Raw genomic sequence first — 20,182 nt, forward strand, 5'->3', positions numbered from 1 at the left:
CCACTTTTGTATTACTGAATTTATTTATAGCAAACTATTTTTTTAGTTTTGTTAGCTTAGTCACCACAAAAAATAATATTGTATTTTTTAATATTAGTTAAACCATTTACAATTTTTCGAACAAAGGCACATGTTGCTATATAACAATTTATTAGGAGCACCTGATTAAGGGGAGATATTAATCAAAACTCTCTTTTTCTTTTTATGTGCGTTTGTATTTCTGATTGGTCGGCTAAATTCAGTATCAACCAATAGGAAAATTACTAAATAAAATAAATAAAATTATTATTTTTCCAGTTTTGTGTTACTGTGCTAATAAAAGCTATAATGAAGCTAATAAAATTTCTAAAACACTTTAAACGCTTAAAACGCTTTAGTGTTGTCTTAATATGACCACGACCAAATGTTTTATAACTTTTTTAACTCTAATAACTTGGACGACTGTAAAACATACAGGTAAATTGTGTAACCTGAGCAAGTTCTCAATGCACAGGACATCCTAACAGCAACAGTAGTGAGATACAGATGGATTTATATTTATTACTTTACTTCCTATAACTTTAAAATAATTAATAATGGCTGTATAATGCTTATATAAACACCTGCAAGTGTCTGTGCTCCTAATGGCAGTTAATAACATCAGTATTACCAGGCTGTTTAGTTTGAAGTACAGTCAAACTTTTGTAAGATTCCTGAGAGCTCACAGTAATCCCTGCTGCATAATATAAACAGAGCCTCCTGTTCTAAACACCCTGCAGGAGAAATGCATAAAAATGCCCTTATTTGGACATCTCAGCTCCCATAGTGCCTCAGTTTACCACTGACCTGATCACTCAGAAAGAGGTTATAAAGAGGACGTACAGAATGTGTGCGGCTGCAGTACATTAGTTTTACCCTCATGTTCAATTCATGTTTAGTTAATATTAACTGGCTTTGTGTTCCCTGTCAAAACTGACTAGCCCAACTGATTATGAATCCAAAATGTATATAAATATAGTGCATCAGATAATGATGGAATATACATTTTTATAAATTTAATTTGAGTAAATATTAAAAAACAAAATTAAACATATATTGCTATTTATAGCCTGAAATTAAATGCATTTCATTTTCCTGGTCAAAACTGACAGGTAAAATAAAAGACATGGCCTAATATTATCCTTGAAAACTCATCCATATTAAGTCTGCACAGCTTTTCTTAAGGGTATTGTCCAACTCACAGTTCACTTCCTTTATCATGACTGTGTATTCTGTGCGTCTGTGCAATTATTTTCTCTTTGTCTCTATCAGAAGGCTGTGCTTCAGTCTGATGCCAGAGGAATAAAGCCAGAGGCTTTGTTGGAAGCTCCTTTGCCTGCTTGCCTGGCGGAGGCTGGCAGTCTGCACTGTGAGCAGGTCAAGGTGTATTTACAGGTGATTATATCAGCTAATCGGTGGATTACAGCATGTTGACTCCACACAAGGCCCTAATCCTCCGTGGAAAAGACAGCGCTCCGGCCTGTGGGATTTTCCCCCATTAATCCCATCTCCAGTTCCCCCACGCTCCCACATCTGGCCCCTGTGGGACTTACCGATGTAATCCCACATTTCTGAAACAATTTTATTATGCTTTAGCGCTGATACGCTGCACTGTAATTATTAAAATGCAGCTTTCTTCTCCAGCCCTAAAGTAATTACACAGCCTGAGTCGATTAGCTGCGTCTGCTTGTGTGTGTGTATGTGTGTGTGTGCACATAGAGGAGATACAGGAATCCTACAGAATGTACTTTTAAAGGCCCATGGTAGCTTCTGTTATTTAAAGCTGTTAATTATGACATTATGACATGACAAATTCAAATTTAAATTCAATAAAAATTGTAAAGTGTATTCCAAACCCAAAATATAAAAAAACAGTGTTTCCTACTTTCACTTTGACTTTGATTTGACTGTAGACAAGCTGAACAAATATAATTTAATACATTTAATTCTGCAATACATTTAATTTAGCAATTTTGAGCTTCTGGACATGGTGCACATAAGGTTTGTGTTGTGTACAGTAAAGTTGTTAGTGGTATACAACCCCCAAAGACAAAGCCTTTTGTGGATACTTATTTTGTAACAAATCATGATTACAATTACCTCTTAATATAATGTGTCTGTTTCAAATCACATCATTATTTATTATTATTATTATTTTATTTTTATTTATTTTTTTACCTCATTAGTAGCCCTGAATTACCTCTGTCCCTGTTTTTGGACTTGTGCAGGTTTGAAATGCAAGAATGGATGTATATTCTCAAATAAAATTAAGTTTTAAGAAATAATTACATAATTTTATAGTGGTTTAACGTTATTTTTAAACATATACCCTCATAGTTCCTAAGAAGACATGTGTAGGTTAACTGGTGGTTTTGGGTTGTAAATAAAGTGGCTTTATTTGTGCTGTAGACATTGTGCAACTCCAGTTCCTATCACCACCACTGTTAAGAAATCACCACAGAGTTAAGAGTCTCCACAGTAAACTATTTCACAACACCAACAACAATTAATAACAACAACTAAACCTTTTTATACATTTTGAATTATTAATGGGAGTCATTTTTAAGCTTTTGTAAATAACAATTGCTCTTCTATGCCATACTTTATAGGGACACTCCTTCTAAATGCATGCATAGCCTGGTCTAACTTTACTAAGCCCAGCTGTTGTGTCAGTTAGCACTGTTGCTCTTACTCTGCCAAGGCAGGTCTGGCTACAGTGTCAGTTAGCATCGCAGCTCTAATCTTATAGAGACATTCTGTTAGCACTGCGTCTCTAACCCTGCAGAGATAAGCTGTTAGCATTGCGGCTATAACCCAACCAGTTCTAAACTTGCTGAGCCTAGCTGTTAGCGTTGTGGCTAACCTGGTCCAAAGTTCCGAACTTTACAACAGTATATTGTCTTATATTGGTAGATGACTTGATGGATAAAAGATGGCACTGCCTTGTCTTTTGCAGATAGGCTAAGTTTCCACAGGGCGGGACTTTACTTCATTATATTTCTTTAAAAAAGAGTTGATTGCTGCTTATTACTGTTTAAAATATGGAATTGTCCACCTTTTAGAAACAGATAAACATGAACCTATTGTCACTATAACGTCTGGCTAATGTTTGGTTTCTTAATTTTTTCCAGAGCTGTTTAAGCAGGCGTCCCAATACTTTTTTATTATTGTCTAATTTGAGCTTGCAAAGAACCCTGTAAGAACAGGTAATAACATCAGTATCAGGTTTTATTCTCACTCATTAGACAGCTGGTACCTCCCTCCAGCATTCAAAATCTGGGCCTCTGGGGGCATTCGAGGGTTAACCCTGTCTCCCTGTGACAGATGTCAAAAAGCATCCTGTACAGAAAACGCCCTGTCTGATTAACACAAAAGGGCACTTTGGCAAATCCAGATTACGAGAGATGCACTTTCATTTATTAAACGTCGCCAATCCGAGCACTCTGTGCCACCAGGGGATTAAAAATCAGGTAGACACCATTGTCTGCCTAAACAATCCCTGCTTTAAGCCCCTGGTGAGCATGTCCCCGCGCTAAACCGCTGGTGATTGTGGCTATGAGAGGTGAGGGGTTGGCTCTAAAAGCTTGTATTAAAGAGCTTAAATGCGTGCTACTTTCCCCGCGTTCGCTTTAATCGATGTTCTTTTTAAAAGGCCGAGGTGATTGGATTTAGGTGGCGTTTGAATGAAGGGTGGGGGGTGTTTGAGCATCGAGAAACGGTGAATTAAAGCATGTTTACAGTGCTTTGTTCCACGAAAGGGCCCAAGTGACAAGCAGCGGCCATATGGAGTGGATTACCATGGGAACAGATGCGGCAGCACCGTTACACACCAGTCCACTGACCTTGATGCTGCTGAGCAACAGCTGGCTTCATCAGACTCCCTATTCAAATTAATTCTATGGGTTTATATGGTTTACTGAAAACATGTGAAATGACAGGGCAGCTCTTCAGTATTTAGAGTATGTTTGGAAGTACCTTTGATATCTTTGGCACATTAGCACCTTGACCAGCAGGGTAGGGTAGTAACAGATTACATGTAACGGTGATACATAATTAGGATGTGAAAATACATTACTGTGCAAAAGTCATAGTCTTGACCTTAATCTAATGAAAATGTTGTGGATGGACCTGAAGCAAGCAGTTCATTTAAGGAAACACATCAACATCCCAAAGTTGAAGCTGTTCCAAGCCAGTGTGCAGGACTGATCAACAGTTACCAACAATGTTTAGTTGCAGTTATTGCTGCAAAGGGGGGAAATCACACCAAATAGTAAAAGCAGAGGTTCCCATACTTTTGTCATTCAGAAATAGGGCTGCAACTAATGATTATTTTGGTAGTCGACTAATCAGACGATTATTTTTTCAATTGGTTGATTAGTCAACCATTATTTCTGCCATGTTCTCCATCACTAAAAACAAAAGCAACAATAGAAACATGACATTTAAATATCTGAACATTGTTTAAACAAGGAAAGAACTGATATTTAGTGATTAAATATGTAAAATGTTGTGTTTGGGCACTTAAACTGTGTGAGTAAGCCCTTTCCCCATCTCCCATTGCGCTCCCAGCACAGTAGTCAACAATGAAATTTGTAGTTGACAAATTTAAATAATCGACATTGTCGATTTTTAATATTGTATCATTTTCCTCAATGAATAAAATTATCAAGTATAATATTTTTGTCTTATTTGTTAAAGTATAATTCTCTTTATCTACTTTTAGAACTTTTGTGAAAATCTAATGATTTTTTTTATATATTTATGTAGAAATGTAGACAATTCTAAAGGGTTCACAAAATTTTAAGCACCACTGTAGGTTGTATATTTTTATGTGTATATTTTTATTTATGCAGAAATGTAGACAATTCTAAAGGGTTCACAAACTTTTAAGCACCATGTTGGTTGTAATGCGTTACATTGTAAGGGAAGTTTAACACTGGCCAGCATGCTCATGACAAGGCAAAATGAATAATCAGAATGGATTGTTTATGTGCTGCAGCCCATCCAGCGTGTTGTTCATCAACTAAGACCTGTGTCCCAGCCTACAATAATTTATCAGTTAAGCAGCCTGAGAAATGAAAGTTGACCACAAGGTACAGTTTATCCCAACAATTCCCGAGCTTACTGTAATTGTATCAGCGCATAAGAGGCTTACTGTCAATATTGTCTTTTCTAAAGGGGTTAAAACATATTTCTTAATTAAACGAGAATCCATTTGAAAGGCCACCAAACGGTGGGAGACCAGTGAGGGAGGGAACACAGTGCTTTCGCAGTAATATCCACAATGCGGCGACACAATTAATCTGGTGTAGCATGCTGTGTGTGTGATAATACCTATGCTGGATCAGCGGCCCGGATTCCGAAGCAGATGCCACATTAAGTGATGCTTAATAAAAGGTGGCCTACATTCGTTCATTAAAGCAATGAGCCGGGGCTTCTGGGTGGTGCAGCTGTCTAATGTGTTGGCGCACAACGGAGACAGTAAAGAATGTACCACTGGTCCATCCCATTCTGTTGCAGGCCTTTCATCAGCTCCACTAAGTGAGAATCTGTTTATACTTACCTTTGAAGGGCCTAAAAGCTAGCGCTTAGCACGGTTAGTGAGTAATGCTAATGCTGCTCCAGCAGTGCTAGCTAAGGTAAGCAGCAAGCTACAGGCCGGTAATACTCACCATTGAACTGCCAGAAGAGCTAGCTTTGAAGAGCTAGCGTTTAGCAAGGTTAGCAGCTAATGCTAATACTGCTCCAGTCTTGTGCTGGAGAACTAAATGGAAACTCCTTTATAATGCTGTACTTCAGTGGAGTGGCTTTACTGCTCTTTACAACCTGACTGGTAAAATTCATACATAAGGTGCACCGGATTATAAGGCACACTGACGATTTTTGGGAAAATTAAAGAATTTTAAGTGCGCCTTATAGTGTGAAAAATACAGTATATTAGCGATTAAAATAAAAGTGGAGCAGATAAAACATTAAATATCTTGGGTTTTTTACTGTATACAATGAAAGAAGAAAAATCCTAAGCATTTGATTCACTCAGAAGTGCCATCTTAAGACAGCATCATACTGGAAGTCACTGAACTCTTCACCATGTCTTACTTTACTGCCAATGATCCACTAAGGACATTGGACAACTGTCAGGCTGATTTTATTCTGCTGTTAGGAATGGGTGTGGCTGAAATAACTGGCATCACTGGTTGGAAGAGTGACCACATACTTTTGGCAGCGTAATGTCATTAACTGTGCACTTCTAACCTTACAGAGATGTTAAATCAGAGTGGAAATAGGAGCTGAGTGCTGTGTGACTCACTGCCATGAGCTCACTTGACTAACAGGGAGAAACTTCCTAACAGGCCATTAGTGTTCACATGGTGGTTAGTGTATTCAGGTTTACGATTGAGCAATAGTACTATGAGAACATACCAAATGCCAAATACTATTTTTGTACACTTCTTGACAGCATCTGTTTCTTGTCTATTACATTAGCTTAAAACGTATGAAGATTAAATATTCTGGGCCCTTGTGAAAAATCTGTATATTTAAAGGAGAACTCTGGTGTAAAAATGACTTTTGCATGATAGCTTTTTGCGATCCAGACATTTTTTTTTTTGCAGTTTCTCCAAACATGCTTTAGACTGGGTGATATGGGGCATATTTTGCCCCTGCAGATAAATCGCTTTTTACACTGTTATCCAGTATCAAAGTAGCTCCACACCTTATTGGTAGAATCTGAAGAGCCCTGACATTTAAAACAGGGCATTACATGTTTTAAAACTGCACAAAAAGCTTATTGAAACCAGTGTTAACAACCTGTAGCATAATCTAATCTCCGGGCACTGAAAATGTAGGTTACGCTACAAGTTGTAAACAGTGTTTTTTTAAATTAAACTTCTTGTGCACTTTAAAAAAGCTATTAATGCCTCGTTTTTATAAAATGTCAGAGCTCTCCGGATTCTACCAATGAGATGTGGAGCTACTTTAAGCCTGGATAACAGTGTAAAAAGCGATTTATCTGCAGGAGCAAGTGGATGCCCAAAGCGCCTGTTGTAAAGAGTGTTGGGCAAAAAGAACAAAATAGCTGGATCTTGGAAAGCTGTGGGAGAGCGGAGGTGTGCTATTCAACAAAGGTAATTACTCTTTATCATGTTTTACTACACTAAAAGTCAATTTTACACTGGAGTTCTACTTTAAAATAAGATAAATGATTCGTGATACAACCCAAATCAGTTAAAGTTGGGAAAGTATGGAAAATGCAAATAAAAAAGGGCAGTTTTTTTACATTTACTTTGTCATGTATTTTACTGCTTACAGAATGAACCCAAGATATTTCATGTTTTGTCTGCTCAAACTTATTTTATTTATTCAAGAAAATTGATGAAAGCTATGATTTGACCTACAAATTATATGCAAAATTGTCCAAACTGATTTTGAAGTTGCCTGTATTGTGTACCCTATAGTGCTAGTAGGAGGCTACAGTAATCAGTAATGTTGGGATTAAATGACTTATCTAGCTACATTATTAGAGGCATTTCTTTCATCATTCTGCTGTTCAGTGATTCACTCAGGAATCCTGAAAGGGTTAAACTGGAGGAGGATCTCTGGCCGGATTTGGGTGGAGTGAACTTGGACAACCACTGGACTTTAGCTTTTTTTTAATTAGCTTTTCAGCTCTTTAGCAGCTTTACCAAAGACTGTGTACAGTTTCTGTGAGAAAACCCAGTTTTATATATTTATTAACAGAGTGTGTTTAGTTCAGAGAGACCCTCACCCATGCCGCAGCAGCAGTGTGTCAGACAGACATGGGGGATGTGAGTGAAGCGTCTCTGCTGGATTACATCTACCGCTCTGGAGGGAAAGTCAGGAATTCAGAGCTCTTAAAGACTTATAAGCAGTTTATTAGCCACAGTGATCTGCAGCTGCGGGGTGAGTAGCGTTTTTTAGCTGACTGGTTTCTGTGTTTATCCTCTATTCGCTGTTAGAGAGCTAGCTTAGCTTCGTTTAGCTAACTTACCCCTCCTGCTGCTGCTGCTGTTTCTCCTCCAGCCTCTCTCTCTCTCTCTGATCCCTTATTAAAACTACTAACTTTATATTACAACTTCAGTGTAAATTCAGATTATAACCTGCTGTATTTTCAGACCCTACGCTGTTTTTCTGGTTAAGTTTAAAACAAAGGCTTTCTCTGGTCTGAGGAAAATCCTCTCAGCTGAATGGAGGTTAACATCTGCTTCAGGTTAAAGCCCCTGTAAACAGAGGGAGTTACAGGAGGTAGCTGGACTATAGCTAAATACAGTAGAGTGTAGTTGGTGTGATGGTGGTTGGCATTCACAGTACTGTTTTCTTATTAATGTTATAAAATTCTTCTTCTTCTTCTGTTTCTTCTTATTCTTGTTTTTTTTTTTTAGGTCTGTTAACTTGGGGTAATCTTTGTAAAAGAAAAGTGTATATAAGTATATTGGAAAAAGTACATACTTTTAACGTTAAAATTAATATGTAAATTAAAAAATACTAATTGTACTATTTTGGAACAATTTACAGCAACTTAAAGTGGCAGTCCGTATCATTTTGTTTTTTAAACGGAAAGCTGAAGCATGTCTTAGTAAAGGGATAAAATATTGTGTTTAATGGTACCAGCTAAGCCTAATATATTCATTCTAAAAACTGGGGTGTCCGGTCGCTTTTTTTGGGAGGTTTTCTGGCCATGTCACATGTCTTTACGTACTTACGTCACACATCCGACTCAGTTTCACTGAACACGAGCGGCTGGTGGAGCATTGGAGACTTCAGAAGAGGAAACTCAGAGCTCAGTAGCTCATTCACTTAAAGTAAAACCATAGGGAGGAGTGAAGTTTCTGACTGAGCACTCGCTCTCTCTCTCTCTCTCTCTCTCTGACTAAACATAACCTGGAATCGGATTCATCTAATGATTCTGATGATTCTTCTGCATGCTCCTTGCAATTACCCATTCTTACCAGAGAGGGCCCTAAATCCCAAAACTGACGGACATCAGCCTTAAATCCAACATAAATCATTAGGTTGTGTAATATTGGCATTGCTGTGCTTCAGTAGTAGGAACGCAGCAGGCCTTGTTCCTACCCTCAGCCAATCACATTGCAGGTTTGGAACTAACTGTGGTATAATTTAATGCCAATTTTACACATTATAGCACTCCCTCTCGTGTATTATTGCTTAATTAAATGCAATGCAAGTTTTAAAACTTGGCCATATGGACTACGGTGAAGTAGGCCAAATCATTAAATATGCGTGTTTCAACCGTTGAACATGTAATCCAGTTAATCCACGTGGAAGCATGCCTTCACTGTATGTTACTGGTCCAGAATGTACGATTATCTATAATGACTCTGTTAATTCCAGATGCCCGCGTACAGTTGTGCACAGAGGTTCTGAAAGCGGCTTACACCTGGCGCCATCTGACGCTGCCGTCCAATTATATTAATTACTTCCAAACATCCCCAAATCAGCTAGAACAGCAGGCATGTTGGATGTGTATCGCTCTGCTGGCAGTGAGTCCAGTTTGTAGATGATAGCAGACTCTAGATTTAGACGAGCTGTTTGTTTTCTGAACTGGTTGGGCTGATGCTATTTTCTCTGTGGGAACATGCTGACATTAATGTCTCGAGACTCTACGAGGACACCGAGTACAGGCTGACCAATAACCCCCAGAAACCTAAGCAGTGTGTATTCCTCTCTGCCACCAGCTCAGGAATTCGGCCTCCCTCCCCGGCTGGTTAAATTGTCACTTCCTTTTGGGTTTCCTGTTGTTGTGGATGCTATGTGCACAGCCACCCTCGCGAGGATCTCTTTCCCCTGGCAGGAAGCGGAAAGGTCTTGATTGTCCCGGGCATGCGTTGTATTTAAACACAGGACACTAATGCATAAAGCTGCGAGTGTCTTGGCACCGCTGGTACTGCTTGATACTCACTACTTGGCAGCTGTGGCTCTTTCTTGTCTGTTTGCTTTGCAGGACACAGACTGGGTTTAGAGGTCACTGTCTGAACAATCTGTCCATTCAAAAACTGTTTGTAGGGCCTGGAGATTACATACACTCCCAGCAAGTGGGATCAGTATAGTAAAGTAACACTTAGTTAACACTTTACAATAAGGGTGTATTAATCAACAGAACTTATTTACTTAAAGTCTCAATTGATTATTAATTCAATATTATTTTCAGTATTGTTTATGGAGAGGAATTAGTGCCAAATTAAACATTTTAAACAGTACCTTAGAAAATGTAAATGCAATCCACAAAATGCATTGCTTTTCCTCACTAACATGCAGAATACATGCCAAAATGAAGTGCAAAACCCCTGTCATATTACATTTTATGTGTCCTTCATAGTCTGGATGATGTCAGCATATTCATTTATAATGTAGAAAATAAATAAGATTATCATGATGAATTATGGCAAATAGCATATATAGCACTTGATTAAATAGCTTTTTTATTCATTGACAGCCCTTAAAAATATGTTTATGCTTTCCCCACTATGTGTGTGTGTGTGTGTGTGTGTGTGTTCATGTACTGTCCCCTTAAAAACATACTACCTACCGTTTGTGTAGTCATGTGACTCCGCCCCGTCCAATCTGTGACATGGAAGTAACGCTAGGGCTCAAACACAGAGTCAACTGAGCAACTCCAGCAGCTTATAAAATCACTCAGGTAAAATACTCAGTTAATTATGATCTAGATTATTGGTTATATCACCCAACACTGGTGCTACTATATTACAGTATCAGATTTATTAAGTAATAATTGGAATCTAATTTTTAATATGTAATGCTGATAAAATTGCAAAACTGAAAAACTAAATTTAAAAGAAATAATAATAATAATAAAACTTTAAATTTAGATCAAAAACGTATTGTTTACTAATTGTAAAACTGTTCTCATGCGCTTGTTCTTAAGATGCACATTTTTACTGTGCTCTTATGGGTTCAAATTCTATTAGCCTATTATTGCAGTGTTAGTTTATTTTTATCTGTCTTTTCAGAGCAATCTAGGTACAAAGCAGATGATAAAGTTAAGTGATTTTTTTTGTTAACTATAGATAAAACTAAAACAAAAAATCAATAGTAGTAGTAAACGTTTGTAACCCAGCTGTAGCCTTACAGATATATGTAGATGTAAGCCAGCTTGGGTGATAGAAATAAATAAAAAAAAAACACTTCCTGTAATTTTTTTTTGCCATAGGGAAAGCCTTTTTAGGCTGAAGAATTTGGGCAAAAATGTTGCAGGAGGACAGACAGTCTTTTTTCTGTCTGAATCACAGTAGGGCTGCACGGTGTATCAGTGTATCATCTGTTAATTGTTAATCAATACTGGTTTTACTGGTAATACAGTAACCTGCAGCCTGCAAACAAGCCCCCCAGCAGCATCTGTGCACTATTATATAATGTAATGTAGGTACAACAAGCTATTAAAACGTCCTGCAAAATCTAGGGTCTAGAGAAAAATTTGGAATTAATATTTTTAAAAAAGCAGATTAATTAACTACTAAAATAGTCTTTAGTTGTGGCCCTAATTGTGACAAATATTCTTATTATATCAACAAAATACTTTTTTTTTATATTAATATTTCAGGACCACATCAGTGTTCAAAGAACACTGACCCAGCTGTACATTTACCCGTATTTTTCGCACTATAAGACACAACATATTATAAGATGCACTATTAATTAACGTCTATTTTCTGGTCTATTTATATCATACATATGGTGCATTTTAAGAGACACTATAAGGGACTTCTAATTTAGCAGGCCTCAAGTTAAGTAAAGCTAAACTGAGTAAACAAAACTGACTGTCTTTTTTTTTATTACAAACGAGTGCTGGATGTTATTCTACACAGATTTCTCTCTTGGAAAACGTATTTATTTTTTATTTGAGTAAAGCACTTCCGTTTATTTACAGTAAGCTTAAATACCCGAATTTTTCCAGCACTAAGGCATTAGCATTAGCATTAGCGGCTAACCGCTAGCTCACCTCTGAACGGCTGAATGGCTAGCGCTTAGCGGGTAATGCTAATGCTGCTTCAGCAGTGCTAGCCGGGGTTAGTAGCAGGCTACAGGCTGATAATACTCACCTCTGAACAGGGAAATAGCGGTTAGCGGCTAATGCTAATACTGCTCCAGCCCCACTCCTGTATAACTCTGTACTTCAGCAGAGTGGATTTACAGCTCCTTAATACCTGACTGGCAGAATTTATACATAAGGCACACTGGATTATAAGGTGCACTGATGATTTTTGGGAAAATTAAAGGATTTTAAATAGTGTTTTTAAGGATCTGTCACTACTGCAGCATTTAGACCGTGAACATGGATATTGAGATTAATATTGTGTACCGTAAAATGTCTTTATGTATTGTGATATTGTATTTTACCATTTTTACTCATTCTGATGCCAGTAACAGTGCATTGCTAACCAGAAACACACCCCAATTCTATATATTATCTCAGGCCATTTTTACGTTTGCAGATAAACCAAGAATGTATTTATTTAAAATGTAATACTAATTTATAATACATTCTAGTATTTCTTACATCTAATTTCCTGTTATTTCAACTCTTTCTTTTTTTTTTTAACAAACTCAATAAGAACTGTACAAATGTGAGTAAGTGTGTTTGTGGGTTTGTTTTTTGTGTTACTAAGCGAAGTGAATGCCTGGTCCAGGCAGGAAAGGGTGTTCCTGTAAACTCACACACTCACTAACAGTGTGTTTGACTTTAATGTATCATTAACAAAACTGCTGCACACACACACACCGGGAGAACCTGGTTTAGAACACCTTTTAGGCCTTCCTGTCTGATCAGGGTAGATTCAGTTTAGTAAAAAAATACTGTATTTAGACAAAAGTACTGGTGCACCTGCTTATTCATTGTCCCTGTAATCTGTAATCCGTGGTAATAAAAATAATTGTATTGGAGTAACTGTCTGTACTGTGCAGGGAAGACTATCTACTAGCTGCTGATTGGAGCGTTGCTGTAAGGATTTAATTGTATTCAGCAATAAGTGTTTTAGTAAACATATATTATGTTTATGGAACTTTTTTGATAATTAATTTTGTCCCAAATTCTCTGGTTCTAAACTCTTGAGTGTTTGTACTCAGTAAGAATATTAACGAAAGAAAACAGATGAAGGTTTTGTGATTATACACACAGGAAAGTGATGCATGGAATTGCATGACTTGGTAAGAGTTCTTGTGTGTGAAAACAAACCTGCAATAAAGAGCCCCTCTCTAAAAACGAGCCCAGAATCAGTCCTGAGTGTTAAATTTATGAAATAATTCAGTAGGTATTGTTGTAGAGTATTGTAAAGTCAGACATGTTAATTACTCTTACTGTTTTTTTTGTTTGATAATTAAGTTTATAATGACAAAATTACATTTAAATCATAAAGTGCATTGATGTGATTGTTAACCCATGTCTGTTTAGCTCATGTACAGCTTTTAAAGCAACTGTAACTGCTGTTTAAAGCAGAACTGGCAGTACACTCCTCTCTCTCCTTTTATAGAGTTTGTTTTTTTGGATTTGTGTTCTTCTCAGTGCCCCTAGAGAATGACATTTTGGGATTTTGGAACTGATTGAGTGTCTTAACTGTGCCAACTTCGTGTTTGTTTCCAGCCAAATACAGGGAGGAGTTCAAGCTCATCATCGACAGGATAGCAGTGTGCAAATCCGAGAATGTGAGTGAGAGATATCTTTATCTTCCACACTTCATTACCTCACTATTCCAAACACATCAACGCATCATTAGTGCACTGTTTTTATTGGAATAATGTTACAGTCTGATAAGATTATATTGCTTCCTTTTGCTGGTCATTGTGAACCAGGTCTGTGCTCTTAATTGGAGTTATTAGCTGTTTAACTGTTTATAACATACTTCAGTTTCTGAATCTGAATTTTGCTATTTATAGGTTTATGTTTGAGTAAAATTAACATTTTGGTTTTATTCTATAAACTACAGACATCATTTCTCCCAAATTCCCCCCAAAATATTGTCATTTAGAGCATTTATTTGCAGAAAATGGGCTAATAAGGCCTAAAATAACAAAAAAAGATGCAGAGCTTTCAGACCTCAAATAATGCAAAGAAAACAAGTTCATATTCATAAAGATTTAAGAGTTCAGAAATCAATATTTGGTGGAATAACCCTGTTTTTTAATCACAGTTTTAAACATGCATCTTGGCATCATGTTCTCCTCCACCAGTCTTACACACTGCTTTTGGATAACTTTATGCTGCTTTACTCCTGGTGCAAAAATTCAAGCAGTTTACCTTGGTTTAATTGCTTGTGATCATCCATTTTCCTCTTGATTTGTATTCCAGAGGTTTTCAATTCGGTAAAATCAAAGAAACTTATCGTAATAATAGTTTTACATTTTTTATAACTTTAAGAAGTGATTTTTACTTTAATTTTTTTCGAGAAAATAAAATATTTGATCAAATGTGTCTCTTGCTTTGAATGAAAATATGTTTGGCTGTTTTTTAAAACCAGAAAGTCAGCATTGCTCATGCAGCAGTTAGATTTAATCTCTCAACAGCAACTAAGGAAAATGTGACAGAAATGTATTTTTAGTTTGGTTCCTCTACTTATTCCAGCCACTGACTAATTCCTTATGTTTTCTGTTTTTTCTCTTATCCGTGTTCATCCCTCAGGGGGAGAAGTATCTGATCCTGAAGAAGAAGTACAGGCAGTTGATGCAGGAGCGCGAGTGTGAAGCAGGAGCTCGAGAAAACCCAGAGATCAAGAGTATTAGCAGTATTAGCAGCTCTCACACAGAGCTCCAGAGCTCAGCTTTGGAACAGCAGCAGAATCTCAGTCTGATGGAGGTAGAAGAGAGGAGGAAGCCAGCTCAGGTCTCGTGGTGTGGTCCCACCATTACAGTCACTGAAGCCAAAGAGAAGGAGCATATAGAAGATGTGAGTAAAATGCATAAATCCTTGTAGGGAGGTCAGTTCACTTGGTTTTCATCTCTACAAATCGTGACCAGCAGTGATGTGCAGTAAGGCCTTTCTAGGTGCATGTAAATCATTACATAATATTTAATCAGGAAATATATTTTATAGTTATTGTAAATTGTAACCTTATATTTAATGAATGAACTAAGCGGTACTAGCCAATCAAAACTTCTTTTGAAAATAGCTTCTGCCACCTTGTGTCTGCGTGACCATTCTACTGATTTTTTGAAGGGTGTAGTAATAAGGCTATAAGCAAAGTCATAGGACAATCTAACCAATCAGATTCATGATTTTTACAATGGGGGCGGGACCATGGCTGTCTAACCCCTTCTCTAGCCTCTGACGAAGCTTGCAGAAGGGGTACCCAATGTATTAACTGCACGCCACTGGTGACCAGGCGCTTATTTCAAGGCATGCAGGACCAGTTTTCCATTTGTTTGAATATATGTACTCAGAAACATTCATTTTAATTTTAAATCATTGACAAAATCTGATAAAAACGTTTATGAACAGTTTGTAGCATTTGACTCAATAATGCACAAAAGATATATATATATTTTTTGGCTTGTTGTTGCTACTGCAAATGCGCAGATCTCCACAGCAAAGGGATTTTTCCCAATAGCACACTGACTCTCCCTCACTCTCTTCACAGCTAGCAAGCTGATTGGCTGTTTTTGCTTTAAGGTGGGACTTTGTCCTGGTGCTGACACCATGATTAGCTTTATGAGAAGTCCCATTCATACAGCAGCCAGTGGCCCATCTCCTCATTAATAAGATCTGAGTACTATTGCAGTAATTATTTACTCTGCCCTAATCAACTTCACTGTGTCTCACTCAACCCTGCCCTACTCTACCTCACTTAGCCTCTCTCTATCTCAATCAACTTCACAGTAACTGTAGCCTTATTATGTGTTATTTGTCCAGAAAATCAATAAAACCAGAGTGCAACTAAACCGGAGTGACCCACCTTTTAGCTCAGCGTTTACTCTGGATCAGATTAAATTTAAATAAAAATTAAAACAGTGATTAAAAACGCTAACCTCAACATCAGCATTAATTTGTTCAGCATTTATTTAGATTATTATCAGTGAGCAGCGTGAGTTTAATGTGTGAGAACAGAATGAATCTTAGTAAATGTTATTATTTTATTGTATAGTTCAGAGATGTGCTGATCATAAAGAAACAAAGCTCTGAGGTGTATAAAATGCTGGAATACACTTTAGCTGTGTAACCATTCTTTGTTTCCTTCAGGAAACACACTTTTCTATTTCTGTTTGCGTATTTAAAAGCTGCAGCTGGTGAATAAAGTGGATTGTGAGTTTGATTCCTGCATTACTGCTTATTCTTGAAAAGCGGAGTCCTGTTTCCTGTTTGTTAACTGAACCATGCTGGCTGGAGCAGAGGAGCAGACAGTGATAGAAGAGGCTCTATCACACAGATAGGGCTTTTTTTCCAGTACGTTTATCTGTTTTTTGGCAGAGTGTAGCCGGGCAGATGTCAGTGCTGAGTCGTGGTAAGGCTTCAGCTGCTGAGGAAATGGTTCAATGGCTGTTTATCTTCATTAACAGTCCAGTGTTTTTTAGCTTTAGTCCTGCAGGGCACAGTTTAGTGTTGCTCTTATGTCAAGCAGGAATAACGAGACAGGGTTTGTTAATTTTAACTAAATTATTGTTTTGACTTAAGACACAATTCATTCATCTTTGTATTAGTGTGTCTCAAAAAAATAGAATATAATTTAAAAGTTACTTTATTTCAGTGATTCAGTTGAAAATGTGAAACTCATATATTATATAGATGTATTACACACAGAGTGATCTATTTTAATTTCAATTGAAAATTAGAATATTATATAAGACCAATTGATACTTTTGGCAGTGTGGGCAGTGTTCCAAGTCCTGCTGGAAAATGAAATCCACATAAAAGTTGTCAGCAGAGGGCAGCATTAAGTGCTGTTAGATTTCACTGACTTTAAACCAACAACAGCAGATGACAACTTTTATTGAGATGCGGATTTCATTTTCCAGCAGGACTTTTTTGAGATGCACTAGTACGGTATATAAATATAAGATTTGTCGTTTTCTATACATTTTTCCAATTCTACCAATGCAGCAGAAAATTTGGCTGGAACTCAACTTCCTTAACCCATGACTATGATCTGATTGACTTTTAGGATCAGCTAAATTATATGCAATGCTGCATTTATTTATTTATTTATTTATTTATTTGGCATTTATTGTAATTCCACAAATGTTGTTCTGAGTCACCATACAAACAGCGATTTATTACCTTTATCTGCAGTGGATTCAGTGTACAGCTTATATTTTAGAGGATAATAAAGGCCTTTTTCTATGGTATTGAATGTAAACAGCTCTTTATTTTAGTTATAAACTACTGCTGCCACTGTAAAAGCAAAAAAACTGAAACACTCATAGACTTAAGTTCTATTTAATTTCTGAGCTTTACTAAATGCAGATTATCACAGAAGCAGTGAACCACAGAATAAACCGTTATGCCACATGCACTAGTGTCAGTTTCCTTTCGCAACCCGCTGCGCGACAGCTATTCTTACAGCCTGGGTGTGAATGAGAGTTGATTATCATGATATGATCTCTAGCTTCAGTGAGAAGTTTTACTGGGAAACAAAGTTTCAACAAGACACATAGTTTAAGCACAGATAACTGTGATAAATGTGCTGCAAATAAAGATTAAAGGTCTCCATTCTCTAAAACCCACTTTTTCTTCTTATTTGTGAATTACAGTTGGTCTCTCTGAGTTGTATATGGATGCTGCACATGAAACTCTTACTCAACCTCCATTGTCTGCGGTAGCTAGTAGAAGGAATTGCTCAGAAAATATCCAGGGTAATGTCAGCATACCACCAAGAAGGACCAACCACATCCAACAGGATTAACTGTGGACGCTGTAAGAGGAAGCTGTTTGAATGTAGTTTTTTGGGGGTAACTGTAACAGATGGATCTTCTGTGCCCCTGTAGAAACAAGTGACTGACAGCTGCCCCTCACTTTCGGCCCCCGTGGAGATCCGGGACCCCCTGCCAGAGGAGCATCCTGAACCCACAGATGGAGAGGATGATCTGGACAAGGACTCAGGGTCAAAGGTTGGTAAGCAGCAGCATAATAATCCTCTACAGTTTTATTTAGTTTAATCTACACTACCAATCAAAAGTTTTAGAACACCAGTATATTGTAGTATTCCAGTAGCAGTGCTGTATGACCCAGACAAGCTGTTTTTTTTTTTTTTTATCATCTTATCAATTACTTTATTACTGCACTTCACCTGCCAGACCTCTAATTCTTCTCTTCATTTAAGCTGAACTAAAGGTGCTGTTTCCATGTGGGTCAGCCAGATGTCTTACTGTACCAGTTTTCACCAGTTTACAAGAGTCTTTTAAAGGTGTAGGAAACAGTACTCACTGCTCTCTGGCTCTCTGTCTATCATGACAGTCCTAGTTAATACATTATTTTGCTATCATATTATTAATATCATATAATTAGCATGAAATGGTCTTAATATGACAGTAATATTGTATGGTGCAATTATTTCTGGTGCAATATATATTGTCCAAACAAAAACAATTATCTTGATGGCCCAAGTAATTGCATTACTATGCTATTATATTAACTAATACAATTAGCATGAAATGGTCTTAAAATGACGAAAATATTGTATATCACAATTATTTCTGGGACACTATATTGTCCAATCAAAAACAGGTATTGTGACAGCCCTAGTTTGAACATTTTTTAGCTGTGTGTATTGTTTTTGCATAGTAATTGTTAAATACAGCTCTGGAAAAAAAAAATTAAGAGACCATTTCAATTTCTGAATCAGTTTCTCTGATTTTGCTATTTATAGGTTTATGTTTGAATAAAATGAACATTGTTGTTTTATTCTATAAACTACAGACAACATTTCTCCCAAATTCCTAATAAAAATATTATCATTTAGAGCATTTATTAGCAGAAAATGAGAAATGACTAAAATAACAAAAAATGTTGCAGGGCTTTCAGAAAACAAGTTCATATTCATAAAGTTTTAAGAGTTCAGAAATCAATATTTGGTGGAATAATCCTGGTTTTTAATCACAGTTTTCTTCATGCATCTTGGCATCATGTTCTCCTCCACCAGTCTTACACACTGCTTTTGGATAACTTTTATGCTGCTTTACTCCTGGTGCAAAAATTCAAGCAGTTCAGTTTGGTGGTTTGATGGCTTGTGATCATCCATTTTCCTCTTGATTATATTCCAGAGGTTTTCAATTTGATGAAATCAAAGAAACTTGTCATTTTTTACAGAGCTGTATTTCTGAATATCTGAACAGCTTTAATACATCCAGCGCTGTGTTACTGTTCACAGCCACAAGATGGCGGCAGGTTAATTAGCAGGATTTGAGGTGAAGGAGCTCGAGTCTGCAGGCCAGCATGAGCAGAGCCTTAGTTTCCATATAAAAGGAGCTCTTCATTCTGGTGTAAAACAGCAACACACTCAACATACTCAAATTACTCCTCCTCATTAGAGAGAAAATAATCACCCCATCCTCACAGCATTCACATGCAGATCAGACTGCACACAGATATGCTGATTTAAACCATGATTTTATTACAAATCTGGAGGAAAGCTTTTACATTACATTACTGTTATCTCCTGCTTTTGTGTAGAACTGCAAAGACTGATCTCCAGTCTTTGCAAAATCTTAGTCTATGACTAAAAAGACCTTCGATGTGAGAGGGTCTCAGATTTTACTCTATTAAAGGTGATTTTAGAGTCTTTTCGAAGTCGTCTAGTGTATGATTAGCATCAATCAAATAATTCTGAGGAAGGAGCAGTGTTTTTGGATCATGCATCAGGATAATTAATTACATTTTTTACATTTCCTTCTTTTTTTTTTTTTTACTTAAAAGGCTCATTCCATCGTTTTTTTTTTTTCATTAATTTCCATTAATTAATGTCTAGTTGTGGTCTCTAGAATGAATAAATGCCCTCCGGTGATCCAGTATAACGCTGTTTAAATCCAATGGAGGAGCGGTTAGGGAGAAACGATAGGATATCGGCTCTTGCTCATGAATATTAATACATGCAAACATATCGCCTCTGATTGGCTAACAGCACTGCGACACCAGGAAGCAGTGAGACGAACAACATTTAGAAACGTTTTGAAATAAAGACATTTT

At 37.0% G+C, this 20,182-nt stretch overlaps 1 protein-coding gene across 1 annotated transcript in view; it reads left to right on the forward strand.

Moving 5' to 3' along the window:
- The first annotated feature begins 7,611 nt into the window (after window positions 1-7,611).
- LOC111194085 (ankyrin repeat domain-containing protein SOWAHA) overlaps window positions 7,612-20,182 on the forward strand; it is a 33,317-nt gene continuing 20,746 nt past the window's right edge. Inside the window, exons 1-4 of the mRNA XM_049486466.1 lie at window positions 7,612-7,941; window positions 13,655-13,716; window positions 14,690-14,953; window positions 17,986-18,108. Coding sequence (XP_049342423.1) covers window positions 7,818-7,941; window positions 13,655-13,716; window positions 14,690-14,953; window positions 17,986-18,108 — 573 coding nt within the window. The 5' untranslated portion in view covers window positions 7,612-7,817. The remainder of the gene's footprint in view (window positions 7,942-13,654; window positions 13,717-14,689; window positions 14,954-17,985; window positions 18,109-20,182) is intronic.

The sequence above is a fragment of the Astyanax mexicanus genome, chromosome 13 (genome assembly GCF_023375975.1).
Source record: "Astyanax mexicanus isolate ESR-SI-001 chromosome 13, AstMex3_surface, whole genome shotgun sequence".
NCBI classification, from domain to species: domain Eukaryota; kingdom Metazoa; phylum Chordata; class Actinopteri; order Characiformes; family Acestrorhamphidae; genus Astyanax; species Astyanax mexicanus.